This window comes from Zootoca vivipara, chromosome 13 (genome assembly GCF_963506605.1).
Source record: "Zootoca vivipara chromosome 13, rZooViv1.1, whole genome shotgun sequence".
NCBI lineage: Eukaryota > Metazoa > Chordata > Lepidosauria > Squamata > Lacertidae > Zootoca > Zootoca vivipara.
Window position 1 is genome coordinate 52,374,087 of NC_083288.1, and position 20,073 is coordinate 52,394,159.

Genomic DNA, 20,073 nt, shown 5'->3' on the forward strand with positions numbered 1-20,073 from the left:
ATTTGTGCACATGGCCTCCATCCTAGCTTCTCTGCTGGGCAAAGTCATGGTCAAATTTTCAGGTTCTGCTGAGGTAAGTGCCTCTGAGACACCCCAACCCCACCAGACAAAAAAAGGGGGGTCCTGCGCTGACATCCACACATGGAATCACACCCATCGTCTCCACCCCCATCGTGAAAAAAATTACCGGTAAATCAGGTCTTACTGACTAGTGATTTAAATCGTGATTTAAACCGTGGTTTGCAAGGCGCCTCAAATCCTCTGTTGCTCCTCCACAGAACCCGGGGCGCAAATATGAGTTGCTGGTGGCCGGCACGGCTGCAGGTGTGGCGTGCTGTTTCGTGGCTCCTGTCGGAGGTAACCAAGGGCAGGGGGTGGGAACATTGGCACCGTTATCCGGCTTGGATAAGGCTGTACCTGGATCAGGGCTGGATTTAGCTTTGATGAGGCCCTGAGCTACTGAAGGTAACAGGGCCCTTTATACGTCCCATCTTCCCCGATCACTGGTCCTGTTAGCTAGGGATCATGGGAGTTGTAGGCCAAAACATCTGGAGGGCCGCAGTTTGGGGATGCCTGCTCAAGAGTCTCCTCCAGCACCATAATTGAAAAGCATCAATTCTTCGGCGATCAGCCTTCTTTATGGTCCAGCTCTCACTTCCATACATCACTACTGGGAAAACCATAGCTTTAACTATACGGACCTTTGTCGGCAAGGTGATGTCTCTGCTTTTTAAGATGCTGTCTAGGTTTGTCATTGCTTTTCTCCCAAGAAGCAGGCGTCTTTTAATTTCGTGACTGCTGTCACCATCTGCACCCTATATATAGAAAGGAGCAAACCAGTGATATTTTAGGGCAGTGTTTCTCAACCACTGTTCTGCAGCACACTAGTGTGCCGCGAGATGTTGCCTGGTGTGCCGTGGGGAAAAGACGGCAGTGGGGCGCCTGGCTGGCTGGCTGGCTGAGCGCGTGTGGTTCCTTCCAAGAGGAGCCTGGCAGGCGCCAGCAGGGGGAAGCGCTTCTGCGGGGAAAGAAGGCAGAGTCAGCCTTCCGGGGCTTCCGGTTTCCTCGCGCCTGCTACGGACACGCTCCGTGAAAAAAGCGGCCGCCTAAAGGGGTTTGGGGGGCAACGCAGAGGCTAGGCGACCCCGTGAATCCTGGGGTGACCAGGACGAAACTGAAGCCTACAGCGCCAGTAAAAGGGAGACCACCGAAGCCTACATCTCCGACGAGGTGAGACGACGGCGGGAACTCGTGGCGCGAGGCGGAGAGCAACCCAAGGCGAGCAAGCCTTAGAGTCCGAGGGGGCAAGGCGGGGGAATATCCATTAACATAACCCCAAAATAAAACATAGAAAAAGTCATTAGAACCATCGAAAGAGAGGGGAACCGGGAAAAAAGACTGACGCTGAGCGCGGAAGCAACCAGCTTATTAAGGAAAAAAGGAAAAGAAGGGAAAATACGAAGGAAGCAATTCTAATATTACAAAACTGTTAACACGGGATTTCTTACGAGGTTAACGTTAGTTAAAAAGGGAGAAAAAGAACAAGAGAGACTGCGGTGTGTTTTACATTAAAGACAGATACTTTGTTAAAAGGAGAATTGAGCAGCTAAGAGCGCAAAAAGGAGCAAAAGCAACGCTAATTAGGAGACTCTGAACGCCAACACAAAGCCAAAAAAAAAAAAGTAATTTTTTAAAACATTTTCTAATGGTGGTGTGCCTCGTGATTTTTTTCATGAAACAAGTGTGCCGTTGCCCAAAAAAGGTTGAGAAACACTGTTTTAGGGAGCAGGCTAGCAGGCGGGACCCATGACTTACATCATAGGAGCCTACACAACACAAAACACTGTTGCTGTATGTAGATTTTATTTTTTATATTTTTATATATATTATATATATTTTTATATATTATATTTTTATATGCTGTATGTAGATTTTATTTTTTATATTTTGGAAATGTACATCCAGTTTTTTCCCCTTTAACTTTTTTTGGGCCGGGGGGGGGCAAGCGAGGGAGGCCCAAAGCTAGAGCTTGTTTAGCTTATTCCTAAATCCAGCACTGACCCAGAACCCACCCCACTCCCAAGCAGGGGCGTACCCAGGATCAAAATTAGGGGAGGGCAAGAAAGGGGAAGAGAGAGGGAAGGGAGGAGGGAGGGAGGGAAGAGAGAGAAGGAAGGAAGGAAGGAAGGGGTGAGAGAGAGAGAAGGGAGGGAGAGAGAGAGAGAAAGGAAGAAGGGGAAGGAAGGATGGAAGGAAGGATGGAGCTCCCGTCCGCCCCCCCCCCCAGCTCAGGCTGCTCCTCCCCCTCCCACGTCCCTGTCACTGGCTGCAGTCGTGGAGGGGGCGGAAACAGCCCGATTTCCATAACCCGCAGCAACTTTTCCCCTTCAGTTTTCGGAGGGAAAAAGTGTGGGTTATGGTGTGTAAAATATGGTAAAAACATTTTGCTTCGGGGGGCAGTTGCCCCCCCTGCCCCTCACTGGGTACGCCCATGCTCCCAAGCGACCCTCTTTTCACAGTAGCTCTCTCCCCGCAGGAGTTCTGTTTGGGGTGGAGGCAACGGGGACCCACTTTGCCGTCCGCGATTACTGGCGAGGGTTCTTCGCTGCGACCTGCGCAGCCCTCACTTTCCGCTTGCTAGCTGTGCTCAACAACACAAGAGGTAAATGCTGAAGCCATGGCGGGAGGGGAAGAGGAGGGAGAGAGATTTTTCTTTTGAGGGGGGGGGGAGGTTTCCTGATGGGGTAATGTTCCTGTAACGGCTGCATGTTGCTGCCAATGGAGTGAGATCAAATCACTGCGTTAACAGCACCAAGGAATAACATAACATATAATATTTGGAAGAGGTGTGTACAGCTATTAACCAAATGAAAAACAACAAAGCCAGCAGACCGGATGGGATACCTCGCGAAGACTTCAAAGTGGGCAGAATTGAACTTCACAAGCTCATCGGAAAAATCTGGGAGAGAGAGGAGATCCCAGCAGACTTTCGGGGTGCCAAAATTATCAATCTCTTTTTAAAAAGGTGATAGAACGGGTTGCGGAAACTATCAAGGCATCAAAGGTGTCTCTGGAAAATGTTACACATCGCTTGGGAAGACAGGCAAACTAATGCCAGTGTCCTGGAAGAAGCAAAGATCACCAGTGTTGAAGCAATGATTCTTCAACATCCACTTTGTTGGACTAGTCATGTTGTGCGGATGGCCGATGATCGCCTTCCAAAGCAACTACTCTATTCCGAACTTTAAAATGGAAAGCGTAATGCTGGTGGTCAACAAAAGAGGTTTAAAGACTGTCTCAAGGCAAATCTTAAAAAAAGATAGTATAAACACCAACAATTAGGAAACGCTTGCTTCCAAGCGCTCCAGTTGGAGAACAGCCTTTACCAAAGGTGTCATGGGCTTTGAAGACACTCGAACTCAGGACGCATGGGAGAAATGTGCTAAGAGGAAGGCACACTTGGCAAATCCACACCGCGATCAACTCCCCACCCAGAAACCAATGTCCCTACTGTGGAAGGACGTGTGGATCCAGAATTGGCCTCCACAGTCACTTACGGACTCACTGTTAAGACCATGTTCATGGAAGACAATCTTACTCAGCTACGAGGGATCGCCAAAAAGAAGATACATAAAGAAACGTTGGTGCAAAGACCAAGGATGAAGCAATCCAGAAGCTAGGATATGGCAAAGGGGGTACCTTGAGATTCAGTATGGGGAAAATGCAGAATAATAATAATAATAGCCAGTGGGGCTCCCTGCAAAGATTCACAGAGCTTGCTACCTCCCCACGTAGGATGCTGGTGAATGCGCCATTCCCGGCTTAATCCCAAAAGTCTGCCAAGGGAAGAGTGTTTTCATTAGTCTCTGCCATGAGAGCACAGGCAGTTGGTGGAGCCACCACTCTGGAGCCACCACCAGCAAGGCCCCGCTTTTGGTGGGAGCTGTTTGGCCCTTGCCTCTCGAATTTCCTCACCTGCCCATAACTGGGTTCCTAGTGCTGAGGCAGGGGCTGTTGGGTGGGGAGTCCATGCCCATTTTAACCACCGGCTGTCCTCCCTCTTCTCCCCCCAACCTGATACCCTCCAGAAACCGTGGCCATTCTGTTCCAGACCAGTTGGCGTGTCGAGTTCCCCTATGACCTCCCGGAACTTTTCTCCTATGCCGTATTGGGGTGAGTACCGGCCGAGGGAAGGGTTTGTTTGGTTTTTGTGTAATTTTTATGAAGTTTTTCTATTTTACATTTTAGAATGTCCATTTGAACAACCTTAAATATCAATGACTTCTCTTCTCCTTCCATGGTTCAGTCTGCATGCTGTAGATCCCTGAATACTTTACATAAACTTACTAAACCATTCGGTATTCCGTTTTTACATCCATCAAAACTTATTTTACACTGTTGAATTTATCTTAATGCTGCCAATGTTTTCAAACGTCCACAATTTCCACTCATATATTCCAGTCTTCTTTAAACACATATTCTTCCTCTTCTCTTATTCTTTATGTTAGGTCCGCAAGCTGGGCATATTCCATCAGTTTAAGTTGCCATTCTTCTTTAGTCGGGACCTCGCTCGTTTTCCGTTTGGGGGCTAAGAAAACACGGGCCGCATTAGTGGCATACATAAATAGCCTTTTTCACACCTGGGAATTTCCATCTGAATTATCCCCAACAGAAAGGACTCTGGGTTGGTTTTTTTTGTTTTTTTTTGTTTTTGAAAAGTGCTTTAAACATATTTTAAATTAATTATAAATTATTTCCCAATACTCTTCTACCCTTTTACAGGTCCACCACATATTACAGGTCCACACGCCCTACAGCACTTAACTGATTCAGTCTTATACATTTTAGCAAGCCTAAAAGGTAAAGGTAAAGGTACCCCGACCATTAGGTACAGTTGTGACCGACTCTGGCGTTGCGGCGCTCATCTCGCATTATTGGCCGAGGGAGCCGGCGTACAGCTTCCAGGTCATGTGGCCAGCATGACTAAGCCGCTTCTGGCGGGCCAGAACAGCGCACGGAAACGCCATTTACCTACCTGCCAGAGCGGTACCTATTTATCTACTTTCACCTTGACGTGCTTTCGAACTGCTAGGTGGGCAAGAGCAGGGATCGAGCAACGGGAGCTCACCCCATCGCGGGGATTCGAACCGCCGACCTTCTGTTCGGCAAGCCCTAGGCTCTGTGGTTTAGACCATCCGTAAATCATTTTCAGGTACACGCTACGAAAAACTCGCAAGACGAATGCGTCTTGCGATTCTATGGGCGACTCGCAAGACGAATTCGTTTTGCGAAAAATTCGTCTTGCGAATCGCGGTTTCCCATAGGAAGGCATTGAAATTTAATTAATGCGTTCCTATGGGCAAAAAAAAAAGAAATTTCAATGCATTCCTATGGGAAACCGCGATTCGCAAGACGAATTTTTCGCAAAACGAATTGACTCACGGAATGAATTAAATTTGTCTGGCGAGGTACCACTGTAGTTCTCTTTCAAGGAATAACATGCTGTGAACTTCAAATTGCCGAGGCGATTTTAGGGCACCACAACCAGTTTCGGAGCACTTTCCCGCGAAAGAGGCTCGCCTCCTTCACAAGGCCTTGCCCATATTTTATAGCGCTTGCCCATATTTTCAGCCCAAGACAGGGAGACAAAATCCACACCCACACCAGCCCAAGGTGAAAAAACTGAGTGGACGTTATAAATTACTATTTATAATGAACTCAAAAAGATCTTCAAACTCTCCATTTCCAAAATAAACCAAAACCCTGAAGTCTTCCTGTTAGGTATTATGTCCATGGAAATTAAGAAGAATCACAGAGCCTTCTTTATGTATGCAACCACCGCGGCCAGGATTTTAATAGCAAGGAACTGGAAAGGTAATAACATAAAACGGACTGGCAAGCGAAAATGATAGAATACTACTTACAACTTGCCAAAACAACCGGGAGAATAAGAGGGAAATCAACACAAAAAGTTAATAAAGATTGGATACTATTTAAAGAATATCTTAAAAATTACAGTGACAACGTTAATCTCCTGACAGACCTAGAATGAATCTTGGAATATCGAGAGGGTACATAGTAAAAGTATAATGATATTAAATGGTTCTAGTTACAGGTAGGTAGCCGTGTTGGTCTGAGTCGAAACAAAATAAAAAAATTCCTTCAGTAGCACCTTAAAGACCAACTAAGTTTTTTTTTGGTCTGAGCTTTCGTGTGCATGCACACTTCATCAGATACACTGAAACAGAAGCCACCAGACCCTTATGTATAATCAGAGGGTGGGGGGTGGGGGTGATGGGAATGGGCGATGGGCTGATAGGAGTGGTAAACCTGTTGGTGACTGTTAACGACTGTTAATGACTGCAATTGGTCTTGCAGGGGGAAAGCAAGGGCTGAGGTGCTAAGGAAAGCTTGATCATGTATAATGAGATAAGAATCCTATGTCTGGAATGAACAAAGACATAGGATTCTTATCTCATTATACATGATCAAGCTTTCCTTAGCACCTCAGCCCTTGCTCCCCCCCCGCAAAACCAATTGCAGTCATTAACAGTCATCAACAGGTTTACCACTCCTATCAGCCCATCACCCATTCCCATCACCCCCACCCTCTGAATATACATAAGGGTCTGATGGCTTCTGTTTCAATGTATCTGATGAAGTGTGCATGCACACGAAAGCTCAGACCAAAATAAAAACTTAGTTGGTCTTTAAGGTGCTAGTGCTACTGAAGGAATTTTTTATGATATTAAATGGTGTTTATGTTGCGCATGGTGTCTATGGTGTGTACTGTGTGTATTGTCCAAGGTAAATTGTTGTATAATAAAGGTTATATTTTTAAAAGGGGGGGGGAGAAAATTGAGTGGATGTCGCTAGGTTTTGCCTCTGCTTCCCTCCCGGACACTTGGGTCCCCTGACTCACCACTGCACCCTGTGTTTCTGTTTCCCTCCGCCCAGCGCCCTCTGTGGAGGCATCGCCTGCCTCTTCCTCTCCTGCCACCGGAACATTCTTGACTTTCTCCAGAACCGGCTGAGAATCAAACGTTTTATGGCGAACAAGTAAGGCTCTCCCCGCACCCTCACCCCTGAATCCTTGTTTGGGGCGGGGAGGGGTGGGTGGGTGAAGTCAGAGAAGAGGAAAGCCTTGCGCCGCCCAGATCAGTTAGGAACTCAAGGAGTGGAGAGAAAACGTCATTTCTCCCCAACACAGAGATATAAGACATAGGAAAAGGACTCCCCCCACTGAAGGATGACATTTTTTGGTAACCAGGGGTTGGACTTTTGTGGGGTCAGAGGAGAGCACTGCAGAGGAAGTGGGGTCAGGCAAACTGGGGTAATATACAGTTCAATATTCTGGGAAGGGGTCAGTCTAGATGATATCTGTGGCTCCCTTCCAGGCCTGTGGTTCTGTATCCAGTGAGGTTCAGCATTTAGTAGAAGAAGCTGCTAAGCTGATCCAACCAAGTTTTCTTTTTGCAAGGTAATGGCCTTAAAGGTAAAGGGACCCCTGACCATTAGGTCCAGTCGTGACCGACTGGGGTTGCGGCGCTCATCTCACATTATTGGCCGAGGGAGCCGGCGTACAGCTTCTGGGTCATGTGGCCAGCATGACTAAGCCGCTTCTGGCGAACCAGAGCAGCACACGGAAACACCATTTACCTTTCCGCCGGAGCGTTACCTATTTATCTGTTTGCACTTTGACGTGCTTTCGAACTGCTAGGTTGGAAGGAGCAGGGACCGAGCAACGGGAGCACACCCCGTTGCGGGGATTCAAACCGCCGACCTTCTGATCGGCAAGACCTAGACTCTGTGGTTTAACCCACAGCGCCACCAGTGTCTGCTGCAAAAGAAAAAAATTCCTTCCAGCAGCACCTTAAAGACCAACTAAGGTTTTATTTTGGTATGAGCTTTCCTGTGCATGCACACTTCTTCAGATAAAAGAGACAATCAAATGGGCCTTTCCCCGCCTTTGCCTGGCCACATAGTCCTAGGATGGAGAGCAACAGGCCAAGGGGATTCTGTGTGTGTGCGCATTGGGACCCTTGCAGTCTCTCACCACTCAGAGATGGGGGGGGAATGCCCACTAGGGATCACAGCCATCTGCATATATATATATATATATGTATATTTTCCTGGGGGATGGGTGGGCGGTATAAAACACTGAAAGGGGGAGCAGGCAGAATTTGGATGCTGGGAAATTCAGGGCTGATGAAAGGAAGTCCTTCATGGAGCACATGGTTAAACTGCGGAACTCCCTGCCACAGGGGAAAGTGATGGCCGCCAAACTGAGTGGCTTTAGAAGAGGATGGGACAAACTCATGGAGGAGGCGGCGGTGATGGAGGGCTCCTAGCCAGGGTGTCTGGGCTCTGCCTCCACAGTCGGAAGCAGGAATGCCAGTTGTCGGAAACCACAGGAGGGGAGAGTGGCTCTTGTGTTCGAATCCTGATTGCTGGGTTTCCCAAACCCTCACCCTTTTAATGTCTGGTGTTTTATTGTATTTTTAATATTTTGTTGGAAGCTGCCCAGAGTGGTTGGGGAAACTCAACCAGATGGGGTGGGGTATAAAGAAATTATTATTATTATTATTATTCCTCTGTGGACCCCCTTGCCCCCCCCCGGAAGACAACATCTAAACAAAACCAACCCGCAAAGTGTCCCTTCTCTCTGCAGCAAAATCTTGTACGCTGGGTTCGTCTCCCTGCTGCTATCGAGCATCACATTCCCCCATGGTTCGGGGCAGTACATTGGCGCAAAGGTAAGTGTGCAAACTCTTAGGGCAGAGGGGTTGTACCCTCCGCTCTTTGCTCAGCCACCTGGTTTTATTTCATTACGTATTTTATTTTATTTATTAGATTTATCTAATAATAATAAAAAGCACTCAAGGCAGTTCGGAAGATCGAAATGCAAGGCGAAAAGCACAAATAAAAAGTTATAACCGATTGAGGGTGGTGGGGAACTAGATTAGTGTTCTTGGGTCCAATTCCCAGCACCTTTTGGGTTAGAGACCCTTCCAGCCATCTCTGGAACTCCCTGCCTATTGATACAAAGGAAGAGCCTCAGCTGTACTATTTTCGCTGCGTGCTAGCAACACCTTGGAAGGGTTTTTAAATCACTGGAGGTTTTTTAAGCAGGCGTTGGTTGGCCACCTAGTGGGGATTCTTCAGCTGCAACTCCTTGCATTGCAGCGGGGGTCAGACTGGATGACCCTCGGGGGTCCCACCGCACCGGGTTTTCTGCTCTTCTGCCTTATTTCTTTTTCCTCTCTCAAGCTCTCCATGAAGCAACTTCTGGAGACCTTCTTCAACAACCTGACCTGGGGCCTGGAGGAGGCCCCCCTGGGCAGCAACGGCACCCGCCAGCCCCCCAACCAGACCCACGATTTCAGATGGCTCCAGTGGACCCACCCAGCGCTCTCCTCCCTGGAGATGGTCTCCTTCTTTCTCATTGCTAAGGTGGGAGGCTTGCCTGGGGGTGGCAGGAGGAAGTGATCAGTTGGGGGCCCGCCCCCCCCTGCCAGAATCCCCTTTGCACATGCCATTCTGGAAGGGGGTTTTCGCCCACGAACACTTAAGCCATGGGGAATTTGTGTGTGCCTGTGTTAAATTATTTGTTATAGCATTGTGAGGGGTCAGTTTGGATGATATCCAGGTGTCCCTTATAGCTCCACCATTCTGCATTAAGGACCAGTGTCAGGTTTTGAGCCGTGTGGGCAGTTCCTACGCAAAGGGCACCAAGCTGGGGTACATAATAATAATAATAATAATAATACCTATATTTATATGAGAAGATCCATAGAAAAGCAACTGTATCAAAAGGAATTATTGTGAATGTAAAAATAAATAAATGGGGGGGGGGAGCCAATTTTTGTGCTAACTCAGGGTGCCACCCCTGCAAGGATGCTTAATATGTAGTACAGGGCGGTCCATTCCTTTTTGGTGGCCCTCGGCAACGTTCAAGAAAAAAACTTACAGCCTTAACAAATTAGTTTTTGTGTCACGCAAGTGCGCACATTTGTTTGTGCGTTAAGTTGGTTTAATAATTAAATCTATTGTGTGTTCAGTCGTATAGATTTCATTAAATCTATTTATTTAATAAATCTATTAAATAAAATCTATTAATTGTATGTATTACAAGTACAGTGGAACCTCGGTTTATGAACACCTCAGTTTACGAACGCCGCAGACCCACCTGGAACGGATTAATTCACTTTCCATTACTTTCAATAGGAAAGTTCGCTTCAGTTTATGAACGCTTCAGTTTATGAACAGACTTCCGGAACCAATTACACCCATGCTTCGGGTTAAGTACGCTTCAGGTTGAGTACTTCGCGGACCTGTCTGGAACGGATTAATCCACTTTCCATTACTTTCAATGGGAAAGTTCGCTTCAGTTTATGAACGCTTCAGTTTATGAACAGACTTCCGGAACCAATTGTGTTCATAAACCGAGGTACCACTGTATGAAAATCACAGCAAACGCTTTAATTTACGATACGGAAATTTAACTCAGGGTGCAGCCCGCGGGTTCTGTGTTCAAGTATTCCCGCGGCCCGCTCGGTACAAAACGCTAAACCGCCCTGACCTAGTGGAAGAGGCCGCTGAACCGCTCTGGCCAAGATAGCAAACAGCCTTAGTTGTCCTGTTTCGTACTGCCATTTACATGTCTAAAGAGACGGCTCTGTAGCCATGGGGACAAAATAGGTGAGTCTTTTCTTCTCATCGTGCCCGCCTCTTCCTCAACAGTTCTTCATGCTGCTCTTGGCTACGACCATGGTCATCCCGGCGGGATTTTTCCTCCCTGTCTTCGTTTATGGTAAGAACCTCAGCCACCGCCCCTCCCCGCTCCCTTGCCAGGGAACCCAGGTGTCCGGGCTGGAGAGCGGCGAACCCTTTGGCCTAATCCAGCAGGCCTCCGCTGACGTTCTTACAGCAGTGATCCTGGCTGCGTCTTTTGCCAACAGGAGCCGCCCTCGGCCGATTGTACGGCGAAGTCATGGCCAAGATTTTCCCGGACGGCATCGTCTCTGAAGGGATCCACATGCGGATCGTGCCCGCTGGCTACGCCCTGGCAGGTGAGGCCCTGGCACACTCTCCCACCCGGCCCGTTCTGTCCTCTGCCGAGCTAGTGGCGGGCAGTTCCACCGGCTGCGCGCTAGGAAATGTCTCCCCACTCGCAGGCGCAGCAGCATACTCCGGGGCCGTGACCCAGACCCTCTCGACCGCCCTGTTGACCTTTGAGCTGACCGGCCAGATGTCCCACATCCTGCCGGTCTTGGTGGCCGTGCTGAGTGCCAACGCCATCAGCCAGCAATCGCAGCCTTCCTTCTTCGATGGCATCATCAGCGTCAAGAAGTTGCCTTTCCTGCCCAAGCTGGCTGTGGGCAAGACTGGGTAAGGGCATAAATAGAGCATTCTGGATCAGGCCAATGGCCCATCTAGTCCAGCATCCTTCTCTCCCAGTGGCCAACCAGATGCCCGTTATGGGAAGCCCGCGAGCAGGATTCGAACGAGCAGCCTTTTCCCCCCTCCTGTGGTTTTCAGCAACAGGCATTTGGAAGCATGGCTGCCTTTCTTACAGGCAGTAGCCATTGCTAGATTACCACAGAACCCTAGAGTTGGAAGGGACCCTCAGGGGTCATCTAGTCCAACCCTCTGCAATATGGGAATATTTTGCCCAACGTGGGGCTCGAACCCGCGACCCTGAGATTCTCGTGCTCAACTGCAGTGGTTCTCAAACTTTTTTTGTTCTGAGCCGCACTTTCAGAAGAAAAAAATTGCTTGCGCTGCACAATATACATATATATTTTTGGATAAGAAGTGCATTGGAAAACAGAAAGACTCAACTCCAAGAAGTGCTTGATTTATAACGTAGTAGAACACAACTGCTTTATAATAAAACCTTGTCCTGGAATCTTCCACCCAAACCCTGAGCCATTCCAGCTGTCCTCCTTGAATTTGCCCCATCCTCTTTTAAAAGCCATTCAGGTTGATGGCCATCACTGCCTCCTGCGGCAGGGAGCTCCCCAGTTTAAACCGTGAGCCGCTTTTTAAACTTTTTTATTTATTAACAAATGAAAGAAACCAAAGATAAAGAGCATAAATAAATACCGTTACAGCAGGTTGAAATCACCGTAAGACCGAACATTACCACTGAGCCTGTCATTCCGAAACATCGCAAACAGAACACCCATTTTTTTCAGAATAGAAAGTAGGCATTTAAAAGCTGGCACAGACGGTGCCTGCTGACTTTCTAGTGGCGGGGAGTTCCACAGGGCACTACAGGCTCGGAGCTTCAGAACCAGACCCCCAAAAGCAGCCCCACATAGAGTGCCTTGCAGTAGTCCAGCTCTGAGGAGCCTTGGAGAAGCAGAATGGGACTCCGAAACTGGATGGAGGGGGGTTTCCCTTCACCCCCAACCCCCCCCCCAGTCCACCCTCCCACTCACTCATTTTCTCCCCCAGAGGCCACGACATCTATGCCGAAGACTTTATGGTGACCGATCTCAAATACCTATCCCGGGAGAGCAAGTACAAAGACCTCCGCAGGCTGCTTAGGGTCTCCACCCTCAAGCAGTTCCCCTTAGTGGACTCTCAAGGTAAACTGTCTCTTGTTCTTCAGTATTTTAACAACAATCTGTGGAACTTCCCGCCTCTTGACTCTTTGCACGTACGCTTTGCGGCACCAGCTAAAAACATTTTTTATTCAGACAATCCTGTGGACGTGTGTGTTGATCTGTTTTAGTTTCTTTTCTGATGTTTTAACCTCTCGAGTATTTCACATTTGTGCTTTTTTACTGTTTTGTTCTCTTTGTAAGAGAATAAAGGGCAGAGGGCCTTCTCGGTAGTGGCACCAGCCCTGTGGAATGCCCTCCCATCAGATGTCAAAGAAAAACAACAACTACTGTATCTGATTTTTAGAAGCCACATGAAGGCAGCCCTGTTTAGGGAAGTTTTTAATGACTGATGTTTTATTGTATTTTTAACTTGCTGTTGGAAGCTGCCCTGAGTGGCTAGGGCTAGGGAAACCCAACCAAATGGGCAGGGTAGAAATAACAACAACAACAACAACAACAACAAACAAACAACAACAATAACAATATTAAAAATGGCTTTGAGGCTTTCCCTACCCGCTTTCTTACAGGACATTTTACAGAACAAATATGAGTATTTTTTAATTTTACTTCATAAAACTTATGATAGCTATGTTCAAATATATCAAAGGATGCCATATAGAGGAGGGAGAAAGGTTGTTTTCTGCTGCTCCAGAGAAGCGGACAGGGAGCAATGGATTCAAACTACAAGAAAGAAGATTCCACCTAAGCATTAGGAAGAACTTCCTGACAGTAAGAGCTGTTCGGCAGTGGGTAATTTGCTGCCAAGGAGTGTGGTGGAGTCTCCTTCTTTGGAGGTCTTTAAGCAGAGGCTTGACAGCCATATGTCAGGAATGCTTTGATGGCGTTTCCTGCTTGGCAGGGGGTTGGACTGGATGGCCCTTGTGGTCTCTTCCAACTCTATGATTCTATAAAACTTACACACCACTGGATTGCGTTTTTTGTTTTTGTTTAAATCCCCCCAACAAACAAGAAAAATGTGACGTTCAGCTCTTTCGAACTATAACTCCCATGGGAGTTGTAGCACAGAACAGCTAGAGGACGCCAGGCTGGAGAAGGCGAGTCCTTCATTGTGTGGGGCCAGATCCCCTAACTGGGAGAAAGAGGCCCCAAACTCCGCTTCTCTTTCTCTCCCCTCCACCTCAAAGAGTCTCGCGTCTTGTTGGGGTCCATCCGGAGGAAGCATCTCTCCAAGCTTCTGTCGGCCCACCTTGGCCCAGAGAAGAGATTCCACTACATTCTCAGCCAGTGGGAAGAGGCGGCCCCAAACCAAAAGCTCCTGGAAACAGAGGAACCAGGTAAGAGCTTCTGTCGCCATCCGACCGCCTTAGGGACTCCAGTCCGGATTTGTGGAGGGTTTTTACCCCTGAGCCTTTCCTTCTCCCAAAGATGTCCCTCAAAGTAGTGGAGGTTGAGGACCAGAGTTTTCCTTCTCCCAGGTCGATGTGAAGTGTAGGTGGGTTCCCATGGGGCAAGACACAAGCAATAACAGCAAGAACCTTTATTGAACTGGGAAACAGGGGCGAGGCAACTGCTTATATACGTTCCTGAAAGCCTGGGCCACTCCCACTTCCAACGTGATTGGCTGTCTAAACTTCCAAGCTGCGAATCACGGCTTAGAGTTCAAGGGCCAATGGCAGAGGCCCAAATCCTGAAGTGTTCTGTGATTGGACGCCAGGATCCTTAGTCCAGACTCAAGCTCAGGCAAACACAGACCCACTGAATACATAACAGATTAGCCCGATCTGCCCCTAATTTCCCTCTGCAGCACATGCAGAAACCACCCTCTTGACTTGTCGGGGCCACTCAGTCCGCCGGAGCCTGTCTTCGCATGCAGGGGGAATCGCTAGGTCACATTTCAAATCATCCATTTACCCATTCTGTGATTCTAAGGGAGAGAAAAAAGAACAACAGCTAATCCCTGCATGCAGAAGCTTAGCATCTCAGGGAGAATTCTTCCCTGAGAGGCTAGTTATCTTGTGCTGGTGCACCCTCCCTCCTGGTATATGTGTGTGCTCCTGCAAGCTTCAGAGAGTGTTGCATCTAAGCTGCTAGTTCTCAGGGAGGTAGTGAGCCTGCCTTCTTTTAAATTTAAAATTCCCGCATGTAGAGGTTTAGCATGCCAGAGAGTGTTTCAGCATAGCACTACCTTAAGAAGCTAGATGTCTTTGAACGGGGAGATCTTTCTGTATGGCAGGGATGATTCAGGGCTCCCCACTTGCTGGCAGAAGTGGTGCGGGCTTATCCCTTCAGGAAGAACTAAACCAAACCATTCCCGCCCCCCGCAATGCAGGGGGTTGGACTAGATGACCCCTGGAGTCCCTCTCAACTGTACAATTCTGTGATTTGAACGTGGCCGCTTTCTCCAGCTGTTTTGGACCACGGCTCCCACCCCAAACAGCTGGAGAGCATCAGGTGATGTAAACTTCTCCACAACGAATTGAAGAAGAGGTTTAAAAGTACATTACCCCAAAAAAACCAGAGTCCTTTCTATTGGGGATAATTCAGACTGAAATCCCCAGGTGTCAGAAAAGGCTATTTTTTTGTCAAATATGCAGGGATTTGCGATAGGTAAAATGAACCATGGAAAGAGAAGAATGGAAGTCACTGATATCTAAAGGATGTAAAATGAGTATTTTAAGTTGTAGAACAGAAAATTTAATTTAATATATATATATATATATATATATAAATTTAGAATAAAAAAATAAACTCCTCCAAAGCAAACCCCTTCCTTGCTTCTTACGCAGACTCGCCCAAGGAAACAGAGAATGGACCTTGCGATGCCCAGGATAGTTGGGTGGAAGAGATTATGGAGGGAGAGGAAGAGGAGGAGAAAAAGGTAGGAGGCAGCTGGGCCTGTTGGAGCAGAGAGATGCCCCTTCCCCTGTTTAGCCTCGGCTTAGAATCATAGTTCCAGAACTCTATGGAAGGGACCCCAGGGGTCATCCAGCCCACCCCACCCCAATGCCTTTTCTGATTTCAGCCCTCCAAGGCCGTTCCGAGGAGCACCAATTCTCTCGCCCCGCAAGAAGAGCACGGGCGACATCGCCACCTGGTACGTTAGGCGCCGAGATGCCAGGGTGCTTGCGGCGGGGAGAAGGTGCCACAAGGAGGGCGTGGGAGGAGGCTGGGGGTCCAGGACTCCTGGGTCCCTTGAGCAGAGGGGTTGGTTCCTTGGGGCTGATGAGGGCTGGGGTCCATCTGTGGAGCAAGATTTACATTCTATGCCCTTTTAAAATGTGTTGTTGTTTTTTCAGGAGGGGGGGCTATTGGGTTGTTTTTCTTCTTACAGTATTACCGTAGGTATTTTGTGGTTTTATATCTTGATTTTATTCTGAGAATTGCCCTGAGACCCCCGGATATAGGGCAGCAAATAAATTCAATGTAGAAGAAGAAGAAGAGGAGGAGGAGGAGGAAGAGGGGGGGTGGTCTGCATGCCTAGACCCTGGGTTTATTTATTTACTTGTTAATTAAAATATTTGTATACCTCTATACAGAGAAAATATCGAAGCGGTTTACAGCAATAAAACCATAACCAAGCCGTTAAGAGAGTTGCAAACAGGTATCAATCAACCTGGGACCCAGGTGGCGCTGTGGTTAAACCACTGAGCCTAGGGCTTGCTGATCAGAAGGTCAGCGGTTCGAATCCCTGTGACGGGGTGAGCTCCCGTTGCTTGGTCCCAGCTCCTGCCAACCTAGCAGTTTGAAAGCACGTCGAAATGCAAGTAGATAAATAGGAACCGCTACAGCGGGAAGGTAAACGGCATTTCCATGTGCTGCTCTGGTTTGCCAGAAGTGGCTTTGTCATGCTGGCCACATGACCTGGAAGCTATACGCCGGCTCCCTCGGCCAATAATGCGAGATGAGCGCGCAACCCCAGAGTCGGTCACGACTGGACCTAATGGTCAGGGGTCCCTTTACCTTTACCTTTTATCAATCAACCATTGCAGAAGCATTCACTTGCCTTGCTTGGTAGAATTCATTTACCGCTTGACCGTAGAAACCCTCAAAGCCGTTTGCAAAAGGAACAAAACGAGAGGGTTATTAATCATAATAATTAACGAAACGATTGAAAACGCCAGCAATCCACTCTGGTTCAGCGGGCGTCGAGAAGCTGGCACGAAGTCGCCTCCGGCCGAATCTCCAGTGGCGGAGAGTTCCACGGGGCTAGGCCAGAAAAATGCTTGTTGTTGCACAACACGAAGGTTTGGCTTGCGGAACTCCCCGCCACATGGTGGCCGCTGTCTCAGAGGGCTTTTGGAAGTGGGACCCCCAGATTCAGGGGTTGCATACCATTTCCTGGGAGCGGGGGCTTCAGAGAATGAGCCAGTTGGGGAAAACAGGAATCCGTGCTCAGTCCAGTCCCTGCCTCTTTTTATCCCCGTGGCATTTGCAGGTTGAGGAGTGGGAATGCCGGCAGCTCCAGGAAACAGTCTGTCTGGTTGATGTGCCGATCAACCCAGCTCCTTATCGCCTCTTGGAGAAGGAAACCCTCTACCAGGTCAGTCTAGGCCCCTTCCTTCCTCATTTCTTCAGGAAGTGAAGAAACAGGACCTTCCGGCCCACAAACTCACCAATCTCCCCATGCCATATTCTTCTTCCTCTGGGAAATGGGGCTGCTTGTTTAATCGCTTGGATTGCCGGTGAGCCCCTAAATTCGGTCTTCGCCGCTCCAAAGGGAGCTGTGGCCCCAAACATGAGGACAGGTCAAAGAAAGTCCTTCTGTTGCACAGTTAAACTGTGGAACTCCCTCCCACAGAATGAAGGGTGGCTACCAGCAAAGATGGTTTCGAAAGAGGCTTGGGCAAATCCATGGATGAGAGGGCTATTAGCCAATAGGACTACACTCTGCCTCCGTGGGAAGCAGGAGGGAAGAGGGGTCTTGTGTTCGAATCCTGATGGCTGGGTATTCCATAATGGGCATCTGGTTGGCCTCTGTGAGAACAGGATGCTGGGCTTGGTTTCTAAACATGTTAGACGGCCATCTGTCGTGGATGCTTTAGTTGCGATTCCTGCATTGCAGGGGGTTGGACTGGATGACCCTTGGGTGCCCCTTCCAACTCTTCAGTTCTATGATTCTATGACAAGGTGGGGCATTGTCCTCACCCAGAAGGGCTCTTCTTAACGTTCTTACGGTCTGGGGGGGGTGCCAGGCTGGTGACGGCTGGCACCCTCAGCACCTTAAGAACACAACAAGCCCAGAATCCTGCTCTCAGAGGGGCCGACCCGGATTAAATTGCATTGAATCGCCTCTCCCTGCTGTCCTTGCTCCCAGCCTTCCCCAAGCTTTGGACTACAACTCCCATCGGCCCCTGCCAGCATGTGGCTTGGTGGGAATTGCAGCCCCGACAATCGCCATGGAATCGTGGCGTTGCAAGAGGGGACTCCCAAAGGCCATCCAGTCCAACCTCCTGCTATGCGGGAATAAATCTGTGCAGGAACAAGACCTGCACATATACCATGGCCGCGCATGCCCCCTCGCATATCAGCACCCCTTCTTTTTCTGTCCCCACCCTCCAGTGCTACGACCTCTTCAACCTCCTGGGTCTCCACACAGCTTATGTGACCAACATGGGGCGCTTGGTTGGAGTGGTGAGTCTCCGGGAGGTAAGTGTCTGTCTAGGGTGGAGGGTTGGCAGCGATGCAGGAGAGAGGATCCCGGTGTGCTAGAGCAGGCAACTGCGGCCCTCCAGATGTTTTGGCCTACAACTCCCATGATCCCTAGCTAACAGGACCAGTGGTCAGGGATGATGGGAATTGTAGTCCAAAACATCTGGAGGGCCAAAGTTTGGGGGTGCCTGTGCTAGAGGGTCACGGATGGAGGCAGGGAGAGGACAGACCAAGGTTCTCCTCGGAGCAGAAAGAACCGTCAGCATCTCTCTGGTGAAAATAATAATAATAATAATAATAATAATAATAATAATAATAATAATAATAATTTATTTATACCCCGCCCATCTGGCTGGGTTTCCCCAGCCACTCTGGGCGGCTTACAACAGAAAAATGAAATAAAACAATTAAACATTAAAAGCCTCCCTAAACAGGGCTGCCTTCAGATGTCTTCTAAAAATCGGGTAGCTGTTTTTCTCTTTGACATCTGATGGGAGGGCCTTCCACAGGGCGGGCGCCACCACCGGGAAGGCCCTCTGCCTGGTTCCCTGCAACTTGGCAGGGAAATAGGGACGTCGTATTCTACAATAATATTTTTTTTTACTATTATGACCCTGCCCGCCCGACTGGGTTTCCCCAGCCACTCCGGGTTGGCTTCCAACATATATAAAAACACAACGAAACATCAAACTTTTGTTATAAAAAAAACACCTTCAGCTGTCTCGGCGGCCGGATTACTCCATACATACCCTCCAACATTTCTCTGATTTAAACAGGGACCTGCTAAGACAGGCATAGGCAAACTGGGCCCTCCAGATGTTTTGGGACTACAACTCCCATCATCCCTAGCAAACAGGACCCAATGGTCAGGGATGATGGGAATTATAATCTCCAAACGCCTGGAGGGCCCAGTTTGCCTATGCCTGCCCTAAGGAAAAGCTTAGGATCAAATCAGAAAGCGGGACGGCTTCTGTAAATCTGGGCCTGTCCTGGAAAATAGGGGCGCTTGGGGGAGTGTCGTGTCGAGAGGGACGTGCAGAAATTAGCCCGACAGAGCCGAATGCCAGAGATTCAGGGCGGATGAAAGCAGCGCAGAGTGGAACTGTGGAACTCCCTCCCACAGGAGGCAAGGATGGCCACTAAGAGAGAATTGGGCACGTTCACGGAGGAGAGGGCGATCTATCGTTAGGGAGGGCTGGGCGGTGCCTCTCTTTTCCGAAGCCCTCGGAGCGTCTGGTGCCGAGTTTGGCGATCTTCTTGACTTCCTCTCTCGCTCTGTCCCCACCTCAGCTCAAGGCCGCAGTCGAAGGGTGTGTCAGGGGCACCTTTGCCAGCCAGCCCACCTGCCGCCAACGCCAGGGTCCGCAGAGGCCTGATGACCAGGAGCGAAAACCACCTGGAGAGGATGAACTCAAGAGCCCCCGGGCCTAGGGCCATTTCTGGTTGGTGCCAATAAGGACCCGTTTCTGCTGCCCTCCTATGCATTTATATCATAGAATTTTGTAAAAGCTATATATTCGCTTGGTTGTAAGAAGAGTACGCCTGTGTACGCCTTGGTTTTGTAGGGTTTTCAACTGCCCCGGCGGAAGGATCCTGCCTGCCTGGGAGCTGTAGTTCAGAAAGGTTTTTATTTTTACGTGGGAGATCCCTTAAGCCCCTTAGGAATCATAGAGTTGGAAGAGACCCCAAGGGCCATCCAGTCCAACCCCCTGCCAAGCAGGAAACACCATCAAAGCATTCCTGACATATGCCTGTCAAGCCTCTGCTTAAAGACCTCCAAAGAAGGGGACTCCACCACACTCCTTGGCAGCAAGTTCCACTGCCGAACAGCTCTTACTGTCAGGAAGTT

The 20,073-nt window shown here is 48.8% G+C and overlaps 1 protein-coding gene across 1 annotated transcript; it reads left to right on the forward strand.

Annotated features, from left to right (window-relative positions):
* The first annotated feature begins 294 nt into the window (after positions 1-294).
* LOC118095307 (chloride channel protein 1-like) lies at positions 295-20,040 on the forward strand. Its single transcript, XM_060281397.1, has 17 exons — positions 295-357; positions 1,168-1,282; positions 2,537-2,662; positions 4,089-4,173; positions 6,958-7,059; positions 8,672-8,756; positions 9,271-9,453; positions 10,744-10,813; positions 10,962-11,072; positions 11,178-11,391; positions 12,463-12,596; positions 13,760-13,909; positions 15,362-15,453; positions 15,598-15,669; positions 17,011-17,115; positions 18,135-18,221; positions 19,515-20,040. Exons 1-17 carry the CDS (start codon positions 295-297, stop codon positions 19,653-19,655), a joined length of 1,935 nt encoding a protein of 644 aa, XP_060137380.1. The 3' UTR covers positions 19,656-20,040.
* The last annotated feature ends 33 nt before the right edge of the window (positions 20,041-20,073 follow it).

Bases quoted from the DNA above. Each gene is read 5' to 3' on its own strand.
- LOC118095307 (XM_060281397.1), top strand. From the start codon at position 295: ATGAGTTGCTGGTGGCCGGCACGGCTGCAGGTGTGGCGTGCTGTTTCG. The intron at 11,073-11,177 runs GTGAGGCCCTGG...CCCCACTCGCAG, and splicing joins CGCTGGCTACGCCCTGGCAG to GCGCAGCAGCATACTCCGGG. The intron at 17,116-18,134 runs GTCAGTCTAGGC...CCCACCCTCCAG, and splicing joins AGAAGGAAACCCTCTACCAG to TGCTACGACCTCTTCAACCT.